This window comes from Chenopodium quinoa, unplaced genomic scaffold (assembly GCF_001683475.1).
Source record: "Chenopodium quinoa cultivar QQ74 unplaced genomic scaffold, ASM168347v1, whole genome shotgun sequence".
Classification (NCBI taxonomy): domain Eukaryota; kingdom Viridiplantae; phylum Streptophyta; class Magnoliopsida; order Caryophyllales; family Amaranthaceae; genus Chenopodium; species Chenopodium quinoa.
The window spans coordinates 7,741,810-7,768,579 of record NW_018743955.1 but is presented as its reverse complement, the minus strand read 5'-3'; the positions used below and the strand labels follow the sequence as shown (position 1 = coordinate 7,768,579).

Sequence of the window (26,770 nt, the reverse complement as noted above, 5' to 3'; positions counted from 1 at the left end):
ATGTGGTGGCAATTGCTATCCGGAAATGAAGAAGACAAGTAATGAAATTCATAGCAAATTAGCAAGTAGATTATACAGTTTACTTTTATGTTCTCATTTACAGCATGTACTTTTGTCAACAAGACAAAATTCTATATATTTTTTTTGAATTTGTCAACCACGACTCTAAAAAATTACAAAAATACAAATGTGGTCTATTAGATAAGGGATCGTGTAATTTACAATAAAACGAGCAAAAGTTAATACAACTACATGAAATTAATGGCAAATTAAATTGTTGAAGCAGCCCCATGAAGCTGGTAGATAATACAAATACTAGTAATTAAAGACTAAATCTGCAAGCAATTCAATGGGCCCTTTTTGACTTAAGTGGATTTAACCACAAAAAACTTGATAGGGATCATATGACCCTTCTTGAAACAAAGAGCTAACCAAATGTCAGCTCTCAGTACAAAATTACACTACACTTGTACATGAATTAAATAAACTTATAAAAGTATATACATTCAATTCAGCCAATTATTTTGTTATATGCTCTTTTTTTCTTCTCGGGCGGTTTCTTATGACAATTTATGTAGCCGAACCCAATCTTTTGAGACTAAGGCTTTGTTGTAGTTGTATACATTCAATCCAGCCCCTGAAATTAATTAAAAATAAATAAATAAATAAAATAGAATAAAATAAAATAAATCCTCCATTGTTGTTTGACTATCACTTTTACTATCTATGTCATCTTTCCATTGAAAACAACAGTTATTTTTCTATCAGAAAATTCCAATTCTGCAACAGGGGTGTTTCCAACAACTTTCCAGTTAAAACCAGGGGGGGAAACAGAAGCAAATGGGTAATAATGTAATTCTTCATATGACTGGAATGCCGTATCTTTATCTTAATCCACGATCCATTAGCATAATCCAAACCACAAAGATAGTTTAAGAAAGATAATTAGACACTAAGTGGTCCATAATCCATTTAATTATATTGCAATATGACTCACCAAAAAGGCGATAGCTGCAATGCGAGACCATGAAGACCCCACAGGATTGGCTGCTCCAAATTTTCACCAGGTAGTGGGTCTGATACAGTTGCATATACTGCATAGTTCAGGAAACAAACACAATTTCTGTTAAGAAAGTTTTCTGATCTATGTCATCAAGAAATTATATATAGAAACAGTTGCAACTAGTGCCTATATTAGGAAAAACTCACATTTTCCTGCAAGTGATCAAGTATATTTTACCCCCAAGGATCTCAGGTTACGAATCTAATTAAGTCATTAAGAAATTACGCGTAGACAAGTTCATTGCGCAGACACATCAAAAGTTCCTGTGAGCATTTTAGCATGCTTCACCAAGGTCAAGAGTAATCAAATAGAAAATGCAGAAAATAAAAGAGAGATTACAAATAAATTAACTGATATTGACGGGCCCAATATTTTAGAATATGGACATTGAGGTGGATAAAATGCATTATCAAATGAGTACTATGGTATTAGTATTATATTCAGAATTTGTATATCTATTCAGCAAATAAATCTGGTGGTAGTTCCATCTAAGTACTCAACTAATTTCATTCGACATCTTTATTTGGATAAACGAAATCCGATATGACATTAGTTATTTAATTAACTGATTCTAAATAATTAAATACTTGTAATTAGTTATTAGGCAGGCTTTCACAAGGCCGCCGATAAAGCATGACCAAGAGCTTTAAAATCAACAGATAAAGCACAAGTGCCAAACAAGCACACCGTTAGCCATCAGTGCGATACACGACATTTCATGAAATTTTTTACAGAATACATCTAGAATAGAACAGGTAGGAGATGTTCATGTTCCTAAAACGTAAAGAGAGTTCATTAGCAAATCGTCTTAAGTAACAATGCCAATAGCTGTAGCACACATCAGCACAGTATTAACGGTAATAATGGCTTCAACCTTGAAGGGTCAGGTCATATCCTATAAAATGAAATGCCATTAGTGTAAAGTTAAATTCTTTTTTTCATATCATGACCCCACCATTACCTTGTCCACTACACTCACACTCTCACAGTATGCATCAATAATCCAATAATAACATTAATAAGAGACCAACTACAGAAAATTTTAAGATTCTACCAAGTGCACACATGAATTCCAAGGAAAATCACTAATTAGGCACACTAAACTTTTTTCAGACAACAGATACATATCTGAGCTAACAAGAATGGAAAAGAAGTAAATGAATTGATACTTACCATAAAAGGTTAAAGAGGATTCATAGCAAAAAACCACAATACTGAAGCATGAAAAGGGGTATTATACCCTGAGATCCAAATGACTTTTTTACCTGATGTATCAGGCTATCAGAGTATCGCCTGCAGAAACAGATAACCAAAACTTCTGTCAGTCACAACATTAAAATTACAAATATCTATTCAAAAGGTCCACACAACACAACTATCAAGCAAAAGATATTTTACAGTTTACACAGCTAAAACCAATGAAGTTGACCACCTGAATCAAAACAATGATAACAATACTGAATCACAGGTGCAATCTGTCCAGCCAATGGAGTAAATGTAATAATTATCCTTGTGCAAATATTTCTGGCCACATCAATTTGAAAAGCTCAATATTTTCAGAGCCTAAATATTATAAAGACCGCGTTTCATAACATTAGTCTCAAATTATGGACTAACAGGTCTTAGAGAGCAACTGCAGTTTATACACTCACTCTTAGATACTTTTGTGCTTGAGGATGTATCAGAAACTCTTCACCTTCTGGAATAATTTGAAAGCTTTTGCCACTAGTTCCTCTGTCATAATTCAAGTAGCACAAAAACTTAAAGAAAAAGGCATGTCCTACACTCCACAAGCAATCATTGACCCATCTCAGACACATGTTTGAATTTCTTACTTCCGTATATTGTCATTTTCAGGTTCTGTGACATGCCCCATACTCCTGGCTGTATAGTGTCCTTCCGAATCTTGCCAAAAACAAAATTCTTGCAAACTAGAACTAATAAGTTACTGTGGTCAAATAGAGCACCAGAACTCTCCCATTCAAGCTGATTTAGCTAGTTGGTTTTAGGGTTCAAAAAGTGTTAAAACAAGAGATAACATACTCTTTTTGCTTAGATTAAGCAACAGTTGGGATTAGGTTGTGAACAAATAGTGGGAATAAGAAAACAATTTTAATTTTTTTTTTTTCCCATCATATGACAAAGATTACCAGGTCTTGGGCCAATATGTCAAACTATCTTTATTTGACCTCCCACCATGACAATGTCAATTTCACCTTAGTATGAAGCAAGGATACCATAATAAAGAATATTTCTAAATCAACCAGTAGCTTTGATTATGATATAAATTGTTATCAAGATAAGTCAACTATTACTTTAATTCAATTAATAGTAAACAGTAAGTCACTGAGCATAGTTTCATTTGCAACAAGACAAAAGTTTGAAGGAATAGTTTGTAAAGTATTCCTAAACTCAGGAACAACAATTCAGTTAATTGTTATAGCACCTTGAATGATCTCTTGCCACCCTTTATAGGTAACTAAGCCGCAGCCAGGTGTTGGCATATTCTTCTATGTTTTTATGTAGGTTTCGAATTTCTGCTCTATGCTTCAAATTTCCAAGTGGGATAGTCCACTGGAACTTCAAGGGTACAGTGAAGTATGTTACTTTCAGTGCACCCATGAATTCCAAGGACCATATTAATTTACACAATTGATAAAAGGAGATAAGGACTCAAAGTTCTATCATTAGCATCACCATCACAAATGAAGCAACCTAACTGCTACTTGAGAAACAATTGGCCTATTTGAAAAACAATAATTTATCAAGCAATTATGAGACCCTTTCCACGAGTTTTGTTTGGAAAGCAAGTGCTTGTGCACTTCTCTTCTACTTAACCTTTTCTGTATTTTAAGTTCCATTTTTGCTAGGTAATTTAACAATAGATTGGTTGAAGTTGGCAAAGCCTAACTAAATAAACATAGAAAATTAGATGGTTGGGAGCTGAAAGAATGTTAAGTGGTTCAAGATGTACCACCTACACAGAGAGCCATATTACCTTTTAAAAAGAGTTGCAAGACAAAAAGTGATGAGGAGGGAAATAATTGCCGCTACAGGCAACAGCAGAGAGCTAGAAGATGTAGTTTTACAATACTAATGGGAAAACTGTTATCATGCAACTAAATTAAGATAACATTGACAAAGACACTACCAGCACAGCAACCACGTAACAGGGAAACAAAGAAATTAGTGGTAATGAAGTTGGTTACTGTAGATCCTTTTCTGTGTGGGTCAATCAAGACACTGGCCGACTGGCCAATCAAGATTAAACCAAAAGAGTGACTGCAGTAACATGTACTGTCTACAATAAAACAAAGAAGTTGAATACTTAGGTAGTTCCATGATTTAGGCCCCCTTAATTAAGAAAAGGATGCAGTTGGCTATTTTAGACATTTATAAATAACTTACTCTTCCCAACACCATAAATGTTACATCAGACATAATAAACCAATTTGGCATAAGAGTTACGACACGATGGCTTAGTCTAGAAATTTGTCACTGAAAGTAATCATTTGATAGGTCAATGAAAAGCACATATAAGAGCAAGTAGTAAGAGCTTATTTCTATATGTGACTACACTTCACATCTATACACAAAATTTAGAACCACAATCATTCTAGCAGCTCATGGACAAACTCAAACTGGATACATCAAGAATGTCAGAGTTAAATTTTTACTTTAGACTGGTATAATACTCAGAAGGATTGGGTTTATTCAAAAAATATTTGATGATTAAAGTGCATCCAGTGAAAGAAAATCAGCATAGGCCCAACGTAAATGAGACTTTTAGGTCCAACACCTACTATTTAGAATTTTTCAGCTAAATTTGGGCATCCAAGTAGCCATAACTTGTCAACTTGTTGGGCCTGTAGTCTGAAGGTCCACCGGCACCCAAAAAGTATCATGGATTAGGCCAAACTTAAACAATTTACGGAAAGTTACAAGTCCACTACAACTGTCTTACATATAAACCAATCATGGATCAATAAACTACAAGTCTTCCACTCTTCCCACAAATCACAGCTGGGGTTCAGCGATAACCTTATAAGTTCAACATGGATGCATAAAATGCTTTGCTTCTAGCCAGTGACCACAAACATGATCCAGTTTCTTTCAAGAAATAATGATTGCCAACGAAAGGTGTTAAACAGCAAAACTCATAAATACATCCGATAAAACCACTAAATTACTAAGAAAGTATAGCTCTCGAGCTACTTTCCAGCACCTAGATCAAGCCTTCAGACAAGCAAGGTTCATAAACTAAAACACCTTTGCAAACTATTCTACAAGGAAAAATAACCAACCTTCAATGTTAATCAAGCACCGTATATCTGGTCAGCTTTGCTGCCTAAGGTTAAAAGATTCAGCCCTCAGTATCCTACCTTAATTCATAACTCAAGAATATTGAGTACTTAATAAACCAACATCTAAAATACATATGTTTCTATATGAAAAACTAGAGGTGCTGCCTTCCAGAGAAAAACTCAATCAAAACATCAGCCTGTAACATCTTAAATATTTCTAAACACCTCCAAAATCAGCTTGTACTTCAACCACCTACTGTATGCATAAAATCTTAAAATTTTCTACACTAACTAGATAATTTCATCATACAATAAAAGAATAAGGATTTTCTGGCCCAAGAGATCTTCTGATATGTGATTGAGACTTTACCACACAAATACACAACAATTCCATTTATGAGAGAATTTTAAAACAATTGTTCTTAGACTTTTTGTATGATAATAAACTAATTGCAAATTGTTTAATTTATCTACTTGTATATTACAATGTAATATAGAAGGTAGGCGTTGCATATTGGATTAAGAATCAATCGGCGACAACCTTTTTCTTGCTGCCTAGACTCACCTGAAACTTCAACTCTGCACACTATTACTACGTATATGACAAAGAGATCCCTACTTTTTCCATTTCTCTTCTCATGCTAACACTTATCTACCCTTCTCCTCATCTACTCTGTAGCTTGTGTGTGACTTAGGCCCTAATAATCAATTTTTAATAAGTAAAGGTCAGTTAGAAGTTTAATCAATAAATATAATTTCAAACTTTAAATTTAGTAAAAATCAAGCAGATTGAACAAGGCCTAAATTAACTATGTAAACTTAGGGCATGTTAAACTCGCCTTATTTTTGCTTGTTTGATTTGATTTGGGCTTATTATTTCTAATTTGATCTGATGTGACTTGATCATATTGTCTTATTTGACTTAACTTTGAACTTATATGTACCCTAACCTATAAGGAACAAATATCAAGTGAGGTCCTGTCAAATTCGTAATAATGTGTATTTCAACTATGTAATTCTTAATTATTAATATTAAGCGATAAAAGCCGCACATAAAACAATAGAGTATGTTAGAAATTATTTTTTCTCATTTGATTTAATATTTTTTCTCATCTGATGTGAATAAGTAAAAATAAGGTGAAACTAAACATGGCCTTAGTTTTCCAGTCAAATTTGCTTGATTTCTTATCAAAGTTTCCTATCTTACCATGGTGCCTTTATCCTAAAAACAAAAAAGTAGTCATTTAAAGAATATAGACTATTCCAACCTAGACAATCATGCTACACAAATTCCAATTCAACCTACATACTTTAAGCTAGCAAAGTAACAAATGCACAAGAATAAACCCGCCATGATACATATTCGCAACAAAGAAAGGATTAAAATTAACCAAAAAAATCCTCCCAATCTATGAATAATAGAGTAATAGCCAGTTAGCCACTATAGCGCGAATCCTTAAATTCAATCCCACGACTCCACGAGTGTAAAAAGAAAAGCAAAAGACACAATGAGATTAAAACGACAAAGCATCTTGAAGGTAACAATCACAGTACTTAGGGAATCTTATGTTACATCAATTACCAGAAACTCGGCTCAACACACCCTTCCTTTATCTAAATTATGGATTGAATAACACTAAAATCAACATCCTAATTCTAACCGACAAACTTGTCTTACAGTAACTAGCTTGTTAAATTAACAACAAAAATGCAGAAAACAACTCCAAACTATGAATTCATATAATAGAATTAATAATACAATTGACTCAAAAGCAGGAATAAATTAAAATATTAAGGCCGTGTTTGATTTGATGTAAAAGGTTTTCATGGAAAATGAATTTTCCATTTTTTCCCATTTTTCTTTGTTTGGTTTGTTAAGAAGTGGAAAACAATTTTTCAAGGGTGGAAAATTTCATCTTTAATGATGGAAAACATTTTCCTTCAAAAAACAAGGGAAGCCACATTTTCCTCTCTCCTCCTTACCTCTTTTTTTACTTCCCTCTCATTCATCCGTACATTTCCACTCTTATTTTTTATTTTTTCTTGGACTTTTCTTGTATGCAACCAAACAATGAAAAACTAATTTGTAATTGTGTTTTTCCTTGAAAATATGTTTTCCATGAAAACTAATTTTCCATTGAAAATGTTTTACGTTAAACCAAACGGGGCCTAAATCCAATAATTGTAAAGAAAGACCAACCAACTCAAATATTAAACTCAACAACATAAATAATCGATGCAAACAAATACCAAAGCTATCATATTTAATTCTGATATTAACTCATGCCCAATCATCAAGTAGCTATCTTCCCAATTGAAATTAGGGTTATCAGAAATAGAAGGGGGAAATACAAATTCCCCGTCATTTGAAATCAAACCTAAAATTAAACAAATTATAACATATGATATCAATATTCGGAAATCACTGCAATAAACTACAATTCTTAGATAAATAATATTAAAATCATCGCAATATATGATAATGTAATTATGCAGAATGAAATTTGTAATTTTGAAAAAGGAACAAAAGAACTGACCTGTTTCTGAGCATGAGCAGAGCTTGTTGTTGTTGCTGTCTTTCCATTTTGGAGAAAATAGGTTTTATCTTTTTCATGATTTTTTTACAATTAGGCCCGTTCACTTAATCTTATATTTGCTCAATTGAAATTATTTTTACAGAAACAAAATTATTTTTGCTGAAGTGAATTATTTTTACTGATTTTGTATTATAACTCTCTTTTAACAAAACTGAATTTTACTAAACTCAAATTATTTTTACTGATTTTGTATTATAATTCTTTTTTTTAAGAAAACTGAATTTTACTAAACTGAACTTATTTTTATTGAAATGAAATTATTTTTACTGAACTTAAATTCATTTTAACTAGTCTTCTGGCCCGTACAATGCACGGGTTATTCATATAAAATTGTATTGAGAGATAAGTGAGGAAATATCAGTAAGTCATTATAGGGTATAATATGTAATCGGAAAAATTGTATTGAGAGATAAGTGGGGAAATATCAGTAAGTCATTATAGGGTATAATATGTAATCGAAAACATGATTAAAAATTTTGAACTTTAATCGAAAAAGAGGCTTAAATAGAAGGTGGAAGGGCTAAAATTAAAGAGAGAATTAAAAAATGTTGAATTAAAGGTGAGAGATGAAGTGTGTATGAAAGATGAAGTATAAGTTTAATGAAAGAATTTTAAAAAAATGGTGTAATAAAAAATTAATAGTGTAAGATGACATGTGACACTATGGTTAGAGAAGTGTAATAGAATGGATGGGGACATGTGTCTTTCTTAATTTTTTGGTTATAGTTTTTAAATACTAAGTATAGATATAGATGAACTAAACTTATTTTTACTAAACTGAAATTATTTTTACTTAATATTTTTTTTTAAAAGTGAAGTGAACATGACCTTAGTTTAACAATATCATCTACAACTATTTCCTTTGAACTGAAGTATGATGTTATGTGGGGGCCAATAACTAAATTCTCACCATATTTCCCTCCTTTTCTTTCTTTCTCTCTCAATTTTTCATTCCCCTGTACTCCGTATTGTATATTCCTCTCAAAATTGGGGGAAACTGTAAATGGTAACTGCTAAACTAGCAACAATTAATAGTACAATTTTATTTAATCGTAAAATAGTGAACTAGAAAATATTAATAGGTTTGAAGTAGGGTTGTCTCCTTTGAGATAGGTTTTCGCATTTTCTAAAAGTTATGGAGTACAAGTATACAATATGCTTAGCATTGAGTAGGGTGCTTATGTAGTTATTTTGTAAGCTATAATATAAGAGCGTAATTAAACACATACGTGTGAGCCTCACTCATATCAGTCATATGTATGTATAATGCATGTTCCCGCTTAGGACTTAACCAATTAACCGTGTATGTGTAGTCAAGAATGTCTATTTGTTGTCAAAAGAATGCCTATATTGTTGTCGAAAGAATTTAAGTAGCTTTGTTTTACTCATTTCAATCTAGGGTACATATAATAATACCAAGTAGGGATATATTGCGATTTTAAAATACAAAGTCGAGATAATAAGGGATTGAGGGAGTAATTGTATTTTTGGCAGGAGTTGCTTAGAGTGCAGTTTATGGAGGGAAAAACACAGGTTATTGCTGAATAATAATAGGTCAATACAAAAACATAAAAAATTGAGCTTCTCATCACTGCTCTCAGTCATGATTCCACCTAACACCGTTGCATTGAATAATCTACCATTAAACTTCTCTCTCATTTTCATTCGGTCAACCCATCTCTGTTCACTCTTCTCATGCTTTTCATTCTCTGCGGCATTTCTACAAACACAAAGTACGCATCTTTGAGAAGCACAAATTTGATCAGCCATGTCTGATATTGTTACTGAAGTTTGGAAGAAGTATCTTTTGCAGCTTCAAATCCACCCCCTTAGAACTAAGGTTATTCAAATTGGCAATTTTTGTTGTAATTTTAATATGGGTTTTATTCTGATTTAGTTTTTCTGTTTTTTTATGATGATTTTAGGCAATTACTTCTGGGGTTCTTGCTGGGTGCAGTGATTTTGCTGCCCAGAAAATTTCTGGGATTAAAAAGCTTCAATTTAAGAGATTATTCCTTATTATGGTAAGTAATCATTTTGATTTTTTTGATTGATTGTCTTTGTTATCAAAGATCATGTTTTTGTTACCATTAAATTTACTGATTTTGAATTTGCTGAGTATAGATATATGGGTTCTTCTATTCTGGACCATTTGGGCATTTTTTGCACAAAGTTATGGACAAGATTTTTAAAGGAGAGAAAGGAAGCACAACTGTGGGAAAGAAGGTATAAAAACCCATTTGTAATTCTGTTCTTGGTTTTGATTTTGATGTTTTGAGGGTTGACTTTTTCTTTTTACATGCTTTGTCTTTTCTTCTTTTTGTAAGGTGATACTGGAACAATTAACAGCTAGTCCATGGAATAACTTGTTTTTCATGATGTATTATGGTCTTGTGGTTGAAGGTTTGTCATTTTCTTCTCTGATTAAGCATTGCTATCCTCTTGGATTCATCTGGCTTATTATAATGGTTTATCAGAATTATCACTATGCTGTACCATGGTGCCAGATCTTATTGACTTACCTGTAATGTTATTGAGTGAGGATTCTTACTGTTTTTATGAGTTAAGGAGTCTTGGTTTGCTTGAAAATTTCTTGGTGTTGCTTGAAATTAATGACATTCGACTAATACATTTGGTCCCTAGTCTAGTTTATCAAGCTTTGGACGCTCTAGGAATATGGATGCCGTATTCTATTTATGTAAGGATCCATATTGAGGATCTTATGATTTGAACCCATTAATCCATTATGTACAGTATGTTGCAATCGATTTGCACTTTTGGGTTATGATATCTTGTTTAATTACCAAGAATATGCTTATTGAAGAGTTGATCAAGAAAGGCTTCTAATTATAAATCATCTAATATAAGGTCAATTTGGAGACTTGAAAATGAAAGTGCCTAATATGCCTGTCATGCAGAATAAACATATAGCCTAATTTCAAGCTATAATCTGTAAACTGTTTCCTAAGAATATGCATAGCAATATTCTCTTACGCAAAATAAGATATATAGCAAGAACTACATTTGAGTATTTGACTATACACTTAATCTTACAGACATCTTTGTTGTAGGATTAGCAATTTTTTTCTGTCTTTGAATAGCAGAAATCCTACCAACTATAGTTTCCCTACTGCATGTAGAGAGGCTAGGTCTTCTATAACAATCAATTGTGTTTTGTAAATCTCTCTTCTTATGTAGAGTATGCACTCGTGGAAGAATGTTCAATAAAGTGCCTGTAGGAAAAGAAATTAAAAGAGAAAGTAAAACCTGAATATGGCAGCATGCAATTCATTGAATTACAGTTCCATTTTTAGCTAGAAAAATTATACTGCTTTTCTGGAGCAGCAGGGATTGTGTATGACTATGTGCCTTCCTTTTCAAACAAACTTGAGGAAAGAATATGCAGCCTGTACCCAAATAAACTTGAGAAAAAGTGTGTAACTTTGTTGCATTATGTCAATTCTGATTTGAGTTCACTAAAAACTTACTTCTAACAGGAAGAACGTGGCCACTGGTCAAGACTAAGATCAAGAATGACTACCCTCCTGTACAGCGAACTTCTTGGAAGGTATTTGATGCTCTTTTCACGAGTTATCCTTGCGAAAATTATCATCATATAGTAGTTTTTTAGGGTATCTTCTTAAATGCTGATGATATGGATTTGCATTTGTGATGCTCTGATAAATTCTGTGTCCTTTGCAGTTTTGGCCAATTATAAACTGGGTGAACTATCAATATATGCCTCTGCAACTTCGTGTTCTGTTTCACAGCCTTGTTGCCTCTTGCTGGTTAGTTACTCTTTGATCTTATGGACTTTCTTTTCTTGATTTTCTCCTTGTTACAAGCTTCTTACCTTTTTGTTAGAGTTCTGCATAAGAGAACCTTTCAAGATAATTGAGTCCCAAAAGTTGGATGATTGATACATAGACATATGGTCTGTATCGATCTTGTTCTGATTGATTTAGCTAGCAGAGTAAGATATCTTAGCAGTAAGCACACTATTCTTTACAACATAAATACATAAAAGAAGTTTAGGGTACATCAGTACATGTTTGAGGATGCCTGAAATTAGCACTGTATTTTTTATCATTACAAGTTGAAAGGTTTTTTTTAGATTTAGATTAAAAAAAGTCTACTTGAAATAATTGTTTCCAATTTTCTATTGTCAATTAGTAAATTAATATGACTAGTTTATGCAGGACTAAATTTAAGTTCATCATGCAACCTATACAAAGAGGTTTCTGTAATCAAATTTTGAAGTCCCAAAATCAAAATCTGAAATAATCAGTATTACTGTCTTACTGAACATGCCTTAAAATTCTCACACATGATTTATGAATCCCATTGGAAAATTTATTTTCATGCATACTATGCATCACACTGTGTTTCTCCTATATTTTGCGTGCTCATACCCATGTTTAAAGCTCGATTTCACCCATCAGATAAAAAGGTTCCGCGCTTCTAAAATGGACTATATATCCACAATTCCACATAGTTTTACTATTTGCTTACCTGCAGGGCAATCTTCCTTAACCTCAAAGCAAGATCTACCGCCATCAAGAAGGCCTAGACAGTACACACGGATCAGTCTCATTACCTTTCGTCCTTTCCTTACAGTCATCTCATCAGTTTCTCAAGTTAGAAACCAATCGACGGTAGTAGCTCCGGGGTTTAGAAGTTCAGGAATTATTGAAGCTAATAAGTACAGGAATCATGCATTTAATTATACTTGTATTATTGGCAATGATTTGTAATTCTATTTTGTTAGCCTGTCTCCAAATAACTACCCTATTCATGTGGGATAAACTTGATGTGAGCTTTGTAAGACCATGTGGGGACAGGAGTTGATGGGGAGCCAAAAAATTACAGTATTTGTATTGAGTAATTTGTAACTACCATACATAAAACAAATTATTCTAAGTTTAGTAATTTTTCAGTCTTGATTGAATTCTATTTTTGGCTCAGATTTTTTTTTTTTTTTTTTTTTTTTTTCTGCTAGTAAAAATGTATTCCTGAGAAAGCTGAGATGAGTGAGATCTGAATTCTGTAGCTAAAAATGCACATCTTTAGATTTCAATTGCAATAAGTGTCTTAACAATTAGGTGAAGTAAAACAAAAATTAAAGAAGCAAGGAAAGAGTGTAACAATTGGGGCATGTTTGCATGTACAAGGAAACTATTGTACGAGTAGGAAGTGGAATTTGTGTAAGAAAAAATAAATATGGTAGCGTTTGTAGCTTTCAAGTGGGGCACATTGAAAAAATAAATAAAACATTCTTAGCACCGTGAGACGAGTGTATATAAGTGCATAGTACCTATTTATAAGCATGTATATAGGAGGGCGTTTTGGGGTCTTCATTTCTTTTTCATTTGATGTTTTTCTACAGTGGTATATTTATGTATATTATTATGCTACAGTGGTACATCCATGTGTGCTATTATGCATGTATAATGTAACTTTAAGTATAAGTTGTCTTAATAGTACTTTTGTGTACTATTATGCACGTAATTTCAAGAAAGTCATCCTATATGTAGCAAACATATAGGTGCTATACGCCTATAGTTATTTCGGTGAGACTAGTTTAATGCGTTGAGGTATTGCTCAAGCTGCATAACATTTAGTTTAAAGTTTTAGGTTATAATATACTTCGTATCTTGTAGGTTTTGTTTTTGGAAACAAAATACTCCTCGGGGTGTTAGGGTAAGGGTACTAAGATGTCCTAGAAACTAAGTCCAATTATTGTCCAAACGTCCTTCGGCTCCACCTAGCCAAGGTATGTCTGAGAGCTCCGCCTTGCACATGTATGTACGAGAGCTAGGCCTGCCAAACAGAGAAGGTTAGCTACCCCAGGAGTGTGACTCAAGAAAGCCCCTCCGACGCTTAAGTCACCAAATGAACTTTCTAGAGAGAGAAAGTAGAGATAGTATACTTATAGAGAGAGAGAGAGCAAAGAGAGAATTAGGAAAAAAATCCCTTTCATTAACGATTGAAGAGCTATTTATAGATGTACTTTCAGGTGGCAAAATTGTACTTAGTTGGACAGATTAGGGGTAAATCTGCACTCTCTAATGGTTAATGATGGGCTTGGCCCAAACAGATTTATTAGGGTTCGTTTGGCATCGCTGTGGTTTTTTATTTTTTAGATTTCAAACTCATATGATATATGTCATATAATAAAACAAAATTTAGACAAACTTATTAAAATATGATATATTTGAAAACTGACAACAAAAAAGTGGAAACACCTTTTTCTTGTTTTTTGTTTTTGGTTTTTTGTTTTCAAAAATACAGAAAACTGAAAACAAAAAACAATATCAAACAAGCCCTTAATAATAAGATTTAACTTTTAAGTTTTCATTCTCAAACCTTTATTTTCTTTTCAAATATCATGCAATTCATTTTCACATCACGCTAATTTTGCTTTGATCACTAGAAACTCGAGGCATATAGATGTATCAATCATTTATTCTAAAACCTAGTTTAACAGAGTGGAGGAAAATAAGTCTAACAATACACCTAAATTGGCAAAGGACTCAAAGGTGGATGATGACATATTCCTTCTTGTGTTCTTAATAACTTCTCATCCGTCTTAATTCATAAATCCTCCCAAAAAACGTCATTAACAACTTGTCACTTGCATGAGAGTTTTTTATTTATTCTTTTTCCATATTTGTACTACGATTGACAATTCTTGATGATATACTCTGTAGAATTTTCTCACTTATTCTATGTTCTTTTCTACTCCTACTTTTAAGAGTTGATCTATTTAATGGTGTGACTAATCTGTGAACTGTGATGGTTCAATAGGATTCTTCGCCTTACCCGGAAAACCAAACATATATAAATAATTCTAGAAAATGTTTTATACGGATTATTTAGTTGTAAAAAAAAAAAAAAAAAAAAGTGGGTTTCTGGTGCGCCTGGCCGCACCATGCAGCAGGTTGTCAAATCAGCAAATGACAAAGTAACCCCCAGACAAAGTAACCCCAAGACAAAAGTAACCCCTGACTGACTTAGTAACCCTTGACCAAGTAACCCTGACTGACCTAGTAACCCCTGACCTAGTAACCCCTAACCGACCTGGTAACCCCCGACCTAGTAACCCCAAGTAACCCCGAACCGACATGGTAACCCCCGACCTAGTAACCCCTAGTAACCCCTAACCGACCTAGTACCCTCAAGTAACCCCTAACCGACCTAGTAACCCCCGACCTAGTAACCCCAAGTAACCCCTGGCCGCCGACCTAGTAACCCGAAGTAACCCCTAACCGACCTAGTAACCCCCGACCTAGTAACCCCAAGTAACCCCTGACCGACGACCTAGTAACCCCTAACCGGACCACCTAGTAACCCCGGATCTAGTAACCCCTTACCCACCACCAACAAAAAACTACCACCAACAACCACCACCAACGAACCACTACCAACCTAAACGCCTTGCCACTAGCCCCTAACCCACAAACAAACCCCGATCCAACCAAACCATTAAAAAAAAAATCAAATCAAACAAATACCTTAAAATGTTAACAATGGTTTCGAATATCACTTCAAATATGGCTAAAAAGGCCAAAGACCATGAAAATTCCAGATCTAGAGTTTTCATGGCCGAATTTGGCCTTAAAAACTTTGAACTTGTTTTTCGACGACGGAGTCACCAAACCACCACTACCCTCCCAGTGAAACCACTACTTCCGACGAACGAATAACCGACGAACGAACTATGAAGACGACTATTGATGACGATTGCGAAATTTGTGTTACGTTCTCTGAGAAAATGAGATGAATGTTCTGGCTTGAAGAAGAAGAAAAGAGGAGAGAGAAAGAGAATAAAGAGGAGAGAGAAAGAATTTTTAAAAAATAAAAAAAATTGTGGCTGGCCACACCGTATGGCCAGCCACATATGAAACTTTGTAAAAAAAAAATATTGTTTTATATTTGAGACTTTTGAGTAAGATTATCCCAAACTATATACTATGGGCTGTATCATGTAACACGGAGTAAAAAAAAAATTAGTCTTCATATTTGATTTTAAACAAGGACCTCACAACCTAACCTTGCATGAGTCTCACCAAATTTCGTTTGCTAAAATAACAACAAATATCCCTACTTTAATTAAATACTAGCTTCTCTTTTTGCACTTGACAACGGATATTTTCAACCTTTAATAGATACGAAGTATATAATTATATATAATGAAACAAAATCGAGTGATATTTTTATAATATACAATAAGAAGAATTTAATAATATCATACATAACTATTTATAGTATAAATAAAAATCATATAATATAAATCAAATAAAAATCATATAATATAATTATATACACGTCAAACCTTGTTGTTAACAATGAATATGGATCTTAATATGTTAATTTGATTGATGATCTTAACACTTTGTTCGTTGAATTGGACTCCTGAGAAGGTAAATAAGGGTGGATGGTGGAGGAAGCAACATACGATGGTATGCCAAAAGTACGATATAGGTTAAGAGTTTAGGTTATTCTAAAGAGTAACGTTTGCACAATGGTTAGCTGGTTTTTATGAAGATATCTTCTTCACATCCGCCTAATTAGGTAAAAAAATCATTAAAAACTTACAAATTTAATGTTGAAAGAAAAGTAATATCTCAATTGAGCATGTTTTAAATTTAATGTTAAGAATCATGAATAACATTTTTAAAAATTAAATCTTTATGGGATGAATTTTATCATTACATGGCTGAAGACTACTTATATTCAACTTCAACAAATCCAGAGCTGGTACGTGATTCAGTTCTCTATGATATAGATCGCATGTTAAAACAATTAGGAAAGAGTGTCAATGACTTCGACTTACCTAAAATAAACTTGCGATTGGATGGAAATGCACAAGTAGCTAGAGCCATACATGATGAATTATCAGCACCAGTGCCCCCTGAAGACGTGCATTGTGCAGAGCATCTTAATGACGACCAACGGTCTTCATTTGATATCATAATGGAAGCTATTGATGCAGAGAATGGTCGAATTTTCTTTATAGATGGTCCAGGTGGGACAGGTATCGAGCCATACTTGCAACAATCAAGCTTAGAGGGAAATTTGGATTACCAGTAGCCAACTCAGATATTGCTGCCACACTATTGCATCGAGGAAAAACCGCTCATAAAACTCTTGGTATTCCGGTTACGCTGCATGCTTCGTCAACTTGGAAGTTTAGTAAACAAGATGTAGAGGTGCAATTGGTCAAGTATGCAGCTGTCATTATATGGGACGAAGCAACAATGACTCATCGACATGCGTATGAAGCAATTGATCGTAGTTTAAGAGATCTAACAGGGGTTGATGTTCCCTTTGGCGGCAAAGTCGTAGTGTTTGGTGGAGATTTTAGACAAGTTTTACCCGTTGTACCAAAAGGAACAAAGGCTCAAACTATAGATGCGTGTTTGGTCAGGTCAACACTATGGAGACATGTTCAGCTACTCCATCTCACTCAAAATATGAGATCGATACAGGATCCTGAATTTGCAGCCTTTCTTTTAAGAGTTGGAGATGGATGTGAGCCTACAGTTGATGAAGACATGATAAAGTTACCATCTTCAATATGAGCAGGAAATGGTGATAATATTTCAGTTGATAATCTTATCCATCAAATATTCCCAAACCTCACTGAGCACGTAGGTGATGTGTCATACATGGTACAAAGAGCTATAATAACACCAACAAACGACGAAGTTGACATGCTTAATGAGAAGATACTTACAGAGTTTGTCGGAGAAGAAAAAACCTACTACTCATGTGACACTGTTCCAGAAGATCGTCAAAATCTCTATCAACAGGAGTTCTTGAATTCATTATCCTTTGGTGGTTTGCCACCACATATTCTTAAGCTAAAAGTTGGCTCTCCAATCATGCTTTTGAGAAATATTGATACAAGCAGTGGGTTGTGTAATGGGACAAGGTTAATATGTAGTCAGTTAAGGGATCATGTGATTGAGGCAGAAATTTTGACCGGAAGTCATAAAGGGACACGAGTGTTCATTCCACGTATTCCTGTAAAAACGGCAGAAGATGTGAAGTTGCCATTTGAAATGATCCGGAAACAATTTCCTGTGAAATTATGTTTTGCTTTGACCATAAACAAATCGCAGGGCAAACCATTCCTCATGTTGGTATATATCTCCCCCAACATGTTTTCAGCCATGGACAGTTATATGTTGCACTATCGAGAGGGACCTCACAAGAAACAACCAGAGTTTTGGTTAGTAAAGGAGATGTTCGAGGTAGATGTGGTGTATTTACAAAAAACGTGGTTTACAAAGAAGTCCTCCTGCCTCATATGCCACAACCCTAATTATCAGGTATAATCGTAAATATTAAACATGCATACATAACTATTTAAGTAATATACATCTATGAAATGACTTCTTTATCTTCTTATCAGGGAGCAAGCTAAGCGTGATAAAAGTCAATCAAAAGTGTATGGAAGCAAAAACAACTCATGCTAAGGATATTTTTTTATGTATTTTATATTGTAATTTTATTACAGCATTATCTCCAAGTATATCTACAATATGTATGCGAAAATAATTTCAACTCTTAATTTTCATAAAATATCATGTATGTATGTGGTATATTGTGCACGCATGGCGTGCATATTTTAGCTTGTATGACTAAACCAAACTAGCTAAACCGTTATGAATAAGGATACATCACACCTTCACACACTTTCGCAACATTTGTGTGATGCACTCATGAGGCATGAACGTTAAATTGCTTGTGGTGTATTGTGCACAATGTCATCACGTACATACCAACGACTTCTTTGTGATGTGCACACTTGTATCTGGATGCATGGTTAACCTAGGTACACTATAATGGTCCTATATATGAGCCACAAAGAAATTACAAATATTATGCCACTCATTTATGCTCTAATTATATAACGCTTCTCATCGAAATATCCAATATTGTTCTCCTATCAAAGTATCCTAAATCCTAACCATATAATTAGGAAGTATATAAAAAATAAATAAAAATAAAAACAAAGGTTCCATAATTATATTTGCCTTAGAAAGTAATAGAAACCATAACTTGAGACATGCATCAAGCTAAAAATTATCTAAGAAAGAGTAGAAATTAAGCTAAGATAGTAAGATACCAATCAATTGATTCTAGTCTTACTTCATAATCATACCATCATCGTTAAAAAATCTAATATATGAGACCATTGACAATGCCTTGAAATCGCAAAAACCCAACTTCCCAAGTCCTATCGATAACCACCATGGTTAATCACTAATCATCACATTATACACCAATAAAACATGAACTTATACTTTAGCAATTTAATCACTAAAATATAGCCAATTACCATTCTTTTTATAGTTAGTCATCAAATTGCATTTCCATATTCCAAATTTCCAACCTAATCATCACCGTTCTACAAACTTATACAGTTATACACTAGCTTTAATTCCTGACATGCAACATTATAACAAGTAAAATCGAAGACGTGAATGAAATCAAAATCGCAAACAGCCCCAATATTATCGTGATCACGTTGATAGTGTAATTTAAATCTAGTCGGGTCGGACCCAAGTAGGTACATGACATTCGATATTGAATTACAACCAAAATAAGCTGATTTACTCCCACTATCAAAAACGTAGTCACCCACATAATAATATAACACATGCATGTACCATGCATTGTTTCACCATCGATCATCTCTACAATTAAAATATGCAAATTCCACATGCATTAACCAATCATTTATTAATTATATAAACAAATCAATAAATTAAAATACCCAAAATTATTCGGTAAATACTGAAATAAAACAGAGAAACCATAAATGTAATACATAAAATTAATAATAATAATAACAAAAAAAAAAAAAAAAAACTAACTAGTACATTATATAGATAGATAATGGATGAATGTAACATTGATTCAACAACAAGCTTATAATTTAATTAAACAATAAAAAAAAACTACGCCTCTGTTTCTTATAAATATTAACAACAACAGAGGAGAAAGAGGTAAAAAAAAAAAGTGCCGGAAAATGACGTCATCATCTTCCGGCGACCGGGATCTGACTGAACTAGTGTTGTTGAAGTTTATCAAAATGGAGAAGGGGGTTAATTTGAATTTCCCTCACCTGCCTGTGTCATTAGAAAGCGTGACAGACCAATGCAAACCCTCCACGTGTCCGGGTCAATCAATCGGGTCACATCTGGATCCACCGAGCGAGTTGCGTAGGGTTGACAATTCCAGGAATATGGGTCCCATCACTCTTCAACAGTTGCGCCACGTCAGCATAGCTTCGGTTCGGCTTGACTCCAGACCCGAACCCGGTTTGACCCGGTTTTCTCTTGGGCTCAGCGGCTGAAACAGGGACAGCTTCGGCTCGGGCCGGGTCAAACTTCTGCCCGAATAAGGTCCCTTTGGTTAGAAACTCATGGGCCATGTAACCCGCCAAAAGCCGGTTCGATGAACCCGGACCCGAACCCGGTTCGGCCATTCTTGGTGAAGACGACGTCGTACTGTTGTGGTTAATATTATTATTATTATTACCCACTAAAAGCGGTTTGTGTGAACTTCCGAAACTACCCTTGTGATTGTAAAAGGATGAATTATCTAATTCTCCTCTATCTTTGCGCTTTCGTGTGGCTGTTACCACGCTACGACTCGTGTGATTCATCCTCGCCGTCCGTTATTTCAAGGGTATAAGAGTAATTTCACCTCTAAAGATTTTTCCCTTTTTATTTTAATTTTTTTTGGAGGGTAGTGGTTTTAAATAAGAAAATAGGGGGTGTATTTGTTACATCAGGGAAATGGCGTTTTTTTTGGATAAAACCGTAATTTCACAATGATTTTAAAAAACAGAAGGATAAATTTTAATTTTTTTTTTTTTTTAAAAAAGAAAACTAAATATTTTTTTTTTAAAAAAGAAAAACAAAATGTTGCCGGAAAATAGGGGGAGAGAGAGAGTGAGGGAGGAGGAGAGAGAAAGAAGAGAGAGTGAGGGAGGAGGGAGAGAGTGAGGGAGGAGGAGAGAGAAAGAAGAGAGAGAAGGGAGAAAAGATTGGGAGAAGGGGAATAGAAAGAATGTGAGCACGGAAGAGGTTGGGGTATTTTATACAAGATGGGGTAATTAAATGACCTTGTTGTTTCAAGAAATATCGAGAATGCCATTGTATGATGACAAAAGGACGAAATTGACCTTGTTATGTTGTTTGAGTTAGGCCCAAATGGCCAAATTAGATGTGGTCCAATCCAATATGAATGTGATAATTTGGTAACGACATGATTTTGAAACGAGTCTTGTATTTGGGATATCATAGATATATCCAATTAAAATCACTCACCTTTTTCTTTGATTTTTTTTTTTTTGGGGGGTGGATCTTATATGATTTGTTTGCTTTTCAAATTAGGGTTGTTGGATTACAATAAGTGAATTTTAAGGTGTGATTTGCTATAGTATTAGTATATTACATGTAAAATTGCAAGTTAAAAATCGTTAAGGTTAACTCTAAATATGTAAATTGATTTATAGTTGTTATGTACTTGGACGGAGCTGAGTAAAATCTTCAATTATGTAAGAGAGTGTTTGGTTAGAGGGATAGAAGAGGGAGGATAGGGTAGAAGAGGAGGAATTAAAGAAGTCTTTTGTTTGTTTAGAGGGATAAGGATTAGGAGGGGATAAAATATGGAGTTATCCCTCCAAATTACGGAGTAAAAACTAACGGGGGTAGTATTAGGGATGGGGATTAAATTTAATGGGTAAAAGACATTTCTACCCTTAATGAAAAAGAAAGAAGAAAAGAGTGAAGAAGGGATAGTAAGGGTAATTTTGTATTTTTATTAGTTATTCAAATTTAATCCAAATCCATACCAAACAATAAAATACACCTTTATATCCTAGTCTCTAGGGGAGAGCATGGGACGGGTACCCGTTCCGATAACGTTATTGGTTCGGGTACCCGATAACCGTTAAGGCTAAAACCGATTCCCAAAACCGTTCCGATAAGGTTCGGGTACCCGTAAATTCGGATACCCGAAAATACGGGTACCCGAACCAAATATCCGAACCAAACCAATAAGCTGATTTTTTTTTGGGTCTTTTTATTTATTTAAAACCTGCTTTGCAATTCGTTTTTAGATGCTTTTTAGTTTTGACTAGTTTTTAGATGCGGCCACTGTCTCCGGCGTGTATTCGGTCAAGACGGGTTATGCAGTGCTAATACAACAGCTCCCAGCTCAAACAGCCGACCCCTTTTGGAAAACTCTTTGGTCCCTTCCTCTACAGCCGAAATGGAAACTATTCTTATGGAAGTTACTTCATAATGGTTTAGCGATCAAGTCTGAACTTCATCGTCAGGGGGTTCCGATACAAGATGTGTCATGTGATCTTTGCGGTGCTCAGACTGAGGACTTCAACCATCTGTTTCGGGAGTGCAGAATTGCAAGAGCAGCTTGGAGGGGTGGATGTTTGAACATCCACTCACAACTTCATGGATACCATTCTATTTCAGATTGGATCCAATATTATATCCGACTTCTCATTAGTCAGGACGGAATTTCAAGTTCCAATATTAGTACCTTCGTTGGTACTTTATGGGCTCTGTGGTTATTCAGGAATAACAGGGTTTTCAATCCTGATACGCCAGTTATACAGCCAGTTGGGTTGTACATTTTTAGCATTTTGCAAACCCATATTGTCTTTATGGATACGGATACTACTACGACAATTTCCCCGTCTTCTACTATTCAGGAGGGTTTGCCCCCGCCTGGGTTTCATGTGGCCCATTTAGGGATCTCTCGTACAGGTACCCTCTTCGTTCAGCTTCAGATTGATGGAGCTTGGTACAAGGACACTCGGCATGCAGGAATAGGGTGGTGTGTTGATAATGCAAATCCGCTGGATGATAGGATTATTGGTGGGAGTAATTTTGGACTTTGTACTTCCGCTCTTCATTCGGAAGCCTTGGCTTTTTTGTATGCCCTCCAATGGGCTTCAGACTGTCACATTCATTCGGCTCGACTTTTTTCGGATTCTTATAATCTAGTGACCCTCCTACGAGGCGATGGCCGGGGGGATATTGGGATTCTTTGGCTAGTACAACAAATACAGTGTTTGGGCTCCACCTTCCAACATTGCGAGATTTACAAGGCTGACAGGAATCGTGTTCACCGGGCCCACCAAATTGCAGGAGAAGCTGCTGTCCTTTTTATTCGCTTTAATAGTACTATGTTGTAGTTTTTTTTTTCTTCTGTCTTTTGTCCGATGTCAAAAAAAATAAATAAAAAAAATCTCATTTAAATAAATGTTTTTCTAATTTAAAATGGATTGTGTAGATTTATTGTTTCCTAGTCAAAGTCATAAATAGTAAATGGTAGGTCTTAATTACCTACACAGTTGAAAGGTAATCCATAGTACATGAGTCATGCATTATATTGATTCTGACCACAATACAACAAACTTCTTTTATACAACATGTCAATATGCATCATCGTCCCTTCAAAAAAAAAAACAAGAGCATCATCGTCTAAGACATCTGTAGGGAATAATTTCAAGCCTTTAAAAATCCCACTAGCTTGAACCCCACTGTGATCATACACTAAAGTACGGTGGCGTCCAAAAGGGAAGAAGATAGAGCAAAAGAGTCGCCAACAAGTTTTTAAGGAACTTGTAAACCGTTCACGAGGTGAAGGTTACACCCCTTAACGATCCAAGAGATCGTCAACTCCATAAGGTCATGAACCAAATAAGGGTCCGAGGATGAAGGTACAAATCCAACCTAAAAGAGATTGAACCTGCCCTAATAATAAGGCTCTACTTTATTCTGCTCGTATTCATGTGCGCTTTTTAATTAACATGCAATCAATAGGATTAACCCTAAACCTGTTTATCTATGTTGGTTGAATTTAATGCACAAATAAACTATTATTGGCGATCACTTGAATTATAATCACAATTAACCTAACAAGATTATTAATTATCTTATTAAGCGTGATTGCAAATACCAATTCCCTTTAACCTGTAATAAAGGTGATCAAGCAATAACAATATAAAATAATATGCATATCAAGCAACATAATAAATAATCAATAATTATAAATAATCGTGATAATCATAATCATAGATATTAGGAAGAACATAGGAAGCATCATACTTTATCATACTTAATATTAAAGATACCCTAGACATGATACTAGGAATCATAAATAACAATCTAAGCATGATATCTACATCATAAATCAATTAAACCATTAAAGTACTTACTTGGATGCTTCATACCTCTTTCTAATTACAAAATACACACGTTAGTAACTTCAAGGAAAAATAATAATCAAAAAAATTAAATTAAATAATTGAAATAGAGATTTGGGACCAAACCCTCAGAAATTAAAACCTTTCACGTCTAGGGCGAAGGCAACTTCGAATATGGCTAGGTGTTTCAAGATCTTGTGAATGCGGAATTTTGTATTAAAGAGCAAAGTTTAGAAAGAATGCTAGATTAATGATTCATAAAGTAATTGTTGACGATTGATGATTGTAGATGATGAATGAAAACGGAGTTTATTAAAACTTAAGAATAAAAAGAATTGGTGAATGATAGATGTAGATGATGATTGAAGAGAATTAATGAATGGTAATTGATAAAGTGATTGTTGATGAAAACTTAAGAATAAAGAGAATTGGTGACTCTTGATGATTGAAAACGGAGTTTTTGATACGATATTTATAGAGAAAAACATCCAAAAAAGATAATTTATCAAAACAGAGTCTGAAGATCGAAAAACTAACTTGGCGCCAGCCCTGGCTCATTGGCGCCAGGACCAGTGGCTAGTGCCAGGCGCCAATGGCTGGCGTCTGGCGCCAATCCTGATTCCAGGCGCCAAGGCCTGGGGTTGGACGCTAAACCGGATTTTAACGCGTTTTCAAAAATCTGATAATTTTACTGTACTGGAAGATAAAATAATATAATTTCAGTCGAAAATGCTATTTGATCTTGATTAAAACTCTGAAGAATCCTAATTGAATTAAGAATGATAAAACCTTCTAGAATGTTCTAGAAGACCAAAACCATTCCTAATTACATTAGAAATGTTAAATCATATTAGGCCCTCCCCTAGATCATTGGGCCGTACTTAAAGCTCAAACCGGGCCCAGTTTAGTAAATTGGTCATAACTTCCTCAATATTCATCGGAATTGGGCTTATAATATATCGTTGGAAAGGTCTTTGCAAGCCCCATCCAAATACACCACTATTGGACCCATATCATGGACCAACCAAACTGGATTGGCTATTTTCTTAGAAATAAAGTTTTCAAAAACAGAGAGAAGAGAAAAGAAAAGAAAAGAAATAAAACTTTCCACAACACTAGACCTTTCCACACTTTCGTTTCATTCGATTATGATTCGACGTGAAAGGTACTCATCACCGGGTTTGGTTTTGGGGAGACACAAATGGGTGTCTACAGAAGCCCCCACTTTGACTGAGTTTGGAGAAACGCATGTTTCGAAAACAAAAGCCAAAGTATCGATAGGGACGGAGAATGATTCAGAACGTTCTGCGATCCTAAATCACTCTTGTAACGCCAATACCTGCAAAACTAGCATTAGTTAAACAAATAAAAGAGTTAAGAAACGCGTATTTTGCACCGTCGGGCACACGTCTCTGAAAGTAACTGATTGTTGTTGTTGCTGTTGTTTTTGCTGTTGTTTTGACGACCTCCTGCAAGCTAGAGAATATGTGAAAACCGCTACGCCTTGTAACTGCTTCCAAATTAGAAGATTGCTTCGCCTGAAACTATCTTCTCCGCAATGATAATATACCACGTCCAAGGGAATATCATCGAAAATTATTTCTCTTGAAATAATTCTCATCCGCATTATGATCATCTTCTATGCCTCAGGAACTATGATCGAAGACAATTTTGCCCGAAATTACCTTCAATGGTTTGTGACAACTTTCCGCAAGCTAGGGAATGATGTCGAAGACATCTTCTCTTGAAGTCATCCTCATTTGATGCGATAATCTCCCAAAGGAAAATACCAAAGATCCACGCCCGTCGATCTTTAAAAGTTCGCCTGAACTTGCCTTTTGCTATTCCTGTACGTCGGCGCTCTTTGCTCTTGAACCTATATGTCGGTGCCTTTTGCTAATGAACCTGTATGTCGGTGCTTTTTGCTAATGAGCCAATGCCTAGGCGCTTTAAGCTTAGTGAGACGATCTTTTCATCAGGTCGATCACTTCATGTAATCAAGCCGATTACCTAATCATGTTTAATTGCTTAGAGGGGCTAACTGGCGTACCAAGGAACCCAAAATATATTGCAGAAGGTTAGCACAACCCCAAAAGGTGGCTGGCTGCTTTGGCGTCGCTGAAAATTAATCAGCGCCAGACTTATGGCATTAACGCCATGCGCTGAAATTGGCGTCTGGCGTCAAGCACAAAATGTGACGCCAATGCCTAGGGACTGGCGCCAGCACGGGAATCACTTTAAATTCCCGTTTTCAGTTCATTTCGTGCTCTGGTTTGTTGCGAACGCTGCTCGAAAGAAGTCGAAACTTCAATTGGTCGTTGCTCATTCGTTTCTCAACCGCTCTTTTCATCCATATGCCCGATCTATGTAAGTTTTCCTCCAACTCACACCGGTTTTTATGAATTTTTGGCATGTTCATTCACGAATTTCATGAAAATTCGAAACTTATAATGCTCAATTTTCTTTGTTTATCAACTTTTATGCCATGAAATTGCTTGTTTATGTTTGTATATTTCCTTGGGAGTAATTTGAGACTTGTTTGACTCAATTT

At 34.8% G+C, this 26,770-nt stretch overlaps 6 protein-coding genes across 9 annotated transcripts; 4 read left to right on the top strand and 2 right to left on the bottom strand.

Moving 5' to 3' along the window:
- Positions 1–195: 195 nt before the first annotated feature.
- Positions 196–8,101, bottom strand: LOC110689398. 4 transcript variants are annotated; one of them, XR_002504904.1, is made up of 4 exons: positions 7,905–7,993; positions 2,237–2,356; positions 998–1,094; positions 196–637 (listed from the first exon to the last, which is right to left on the bottom strand). XR_002504904.1 is itself a non-coding variant. In XM_021866184.1 (4 exons), exons 1-4 carry the CDS (start codon positions 7,979–7,981, stop codon positions 561–563), a joined length of 279 nt encoding a protein of 92 aa, XP_021721876.1. In that variant the 5' UTR covers positions 7,982–7,985; the 3' UTR covers positions 196–560. The 4 variants fall into 4 exon arrangements, 2 of the variants coding, with proteins under 2 accessions (XP_021721876.1, XP_021721875.1); XM_021866184.1 differs by having other exon boundaries at positions 2,329–2,356; positions 7,905–7,985; XM_021866183.1 differs by lacking the exon at positions 196–637 and adding an exon at positions 644–888 and having other exon boundaries at positions 2,329–2,356; positions 7,905–8,101.
- Positions 8,102–9,316: 1,215 nt separating this feature from the next.
- On the top strand, positions 9,317–12,915 carry LOC110689397 (peroxisomal membrane protein PMP22-like). Its single transcript, XM_021866182.1, has 7 exons — positions 9,317–9,804; positions 9,890–9,988; positions 10,089–10,190; positions 10,292–10,367; positions 11,462–11,532; positions 11,667–11,752; positions 12,483–12,915. Exons 1-7 carry the CDS (start codon positions 9,733–9,735, stop codon positions 12,532–12,534), a joined length of 558 nt encoding a protein of 185 aa, XP_021721874.1. The 5' UTR covers positions 9,317–9,732; the 3' UTR covers positions 12,535–12,915.
- Positions 12,916–16,679: 3,764 nt separating this feature from the next.
- LOC110689527 (ATP-dependent DNA helicase PIF2-like) lies at positions 16,680–17,548 on the top strand. The gene is made up of 2 exons (XM_021866307.1): positions 16,680–17,001; positions 17,055–17,548. Exons 1-2 carry the CDS (start codon positions 16,680–16,682, stop codon positions 17,546–17,548), a joined length of 816 nt encoding a protein of 271 aa, XP_021721999.1.
- An 87-nt stretch (positions 17,549–17,635) lies between these two features.
- On the top strand, positions 17,636–18,396 carry LOC110689526 (ATP-dependent DNA helicase PIF1-like). The gene is made up of 2 exons (XM_021866306.1): positions 17,636–18,301; positions 18,385–18,396. The coding sequence occupies exons 1-2, from the start codon at positions 17,636–17,638 to the stop codon at positions 18,394–18,396; spliced, it is 678 nt and encodes a 225-aa protein (XP_021721998.1).
- A 1,440-nt stretch (positions 18,397–19,836) lies between these two features.
- LOC110689396 lies at positions 19,837–20,907 on the bottom strand. Its single transcript, XM_021866181.1, has one exon. It carries the CDS (start codon positions 20,644–20,646, stop codon positions 20,173–20,175), a length of 474 nt encoding a protein of 157 aa, XP_021721873.1. The 5' UTR covers positions 20,647–20,907; the 3' UTR covers positions 19,837–20,172.
- An 843-nt stretch (positions 20,908–21,750) lies between these two features.
- LOC110689524 lies at positions 21,751–23,205 on the top strand. The gene is made up of 2 exons (XM_021866305.1): positions 21,751–21,792; positions 22,129–23,205. The coding sequence occupies exons 1-2, from the start codon at positions 21,751–21,753 to the stop codon at positions 23,203–23,205; spliced, it is 1,119 nt and encodes a 372-aa protein (XP_021721997.1).
- Positions 23,206–26,770: the final 3,565 nt, after the last annotated feature.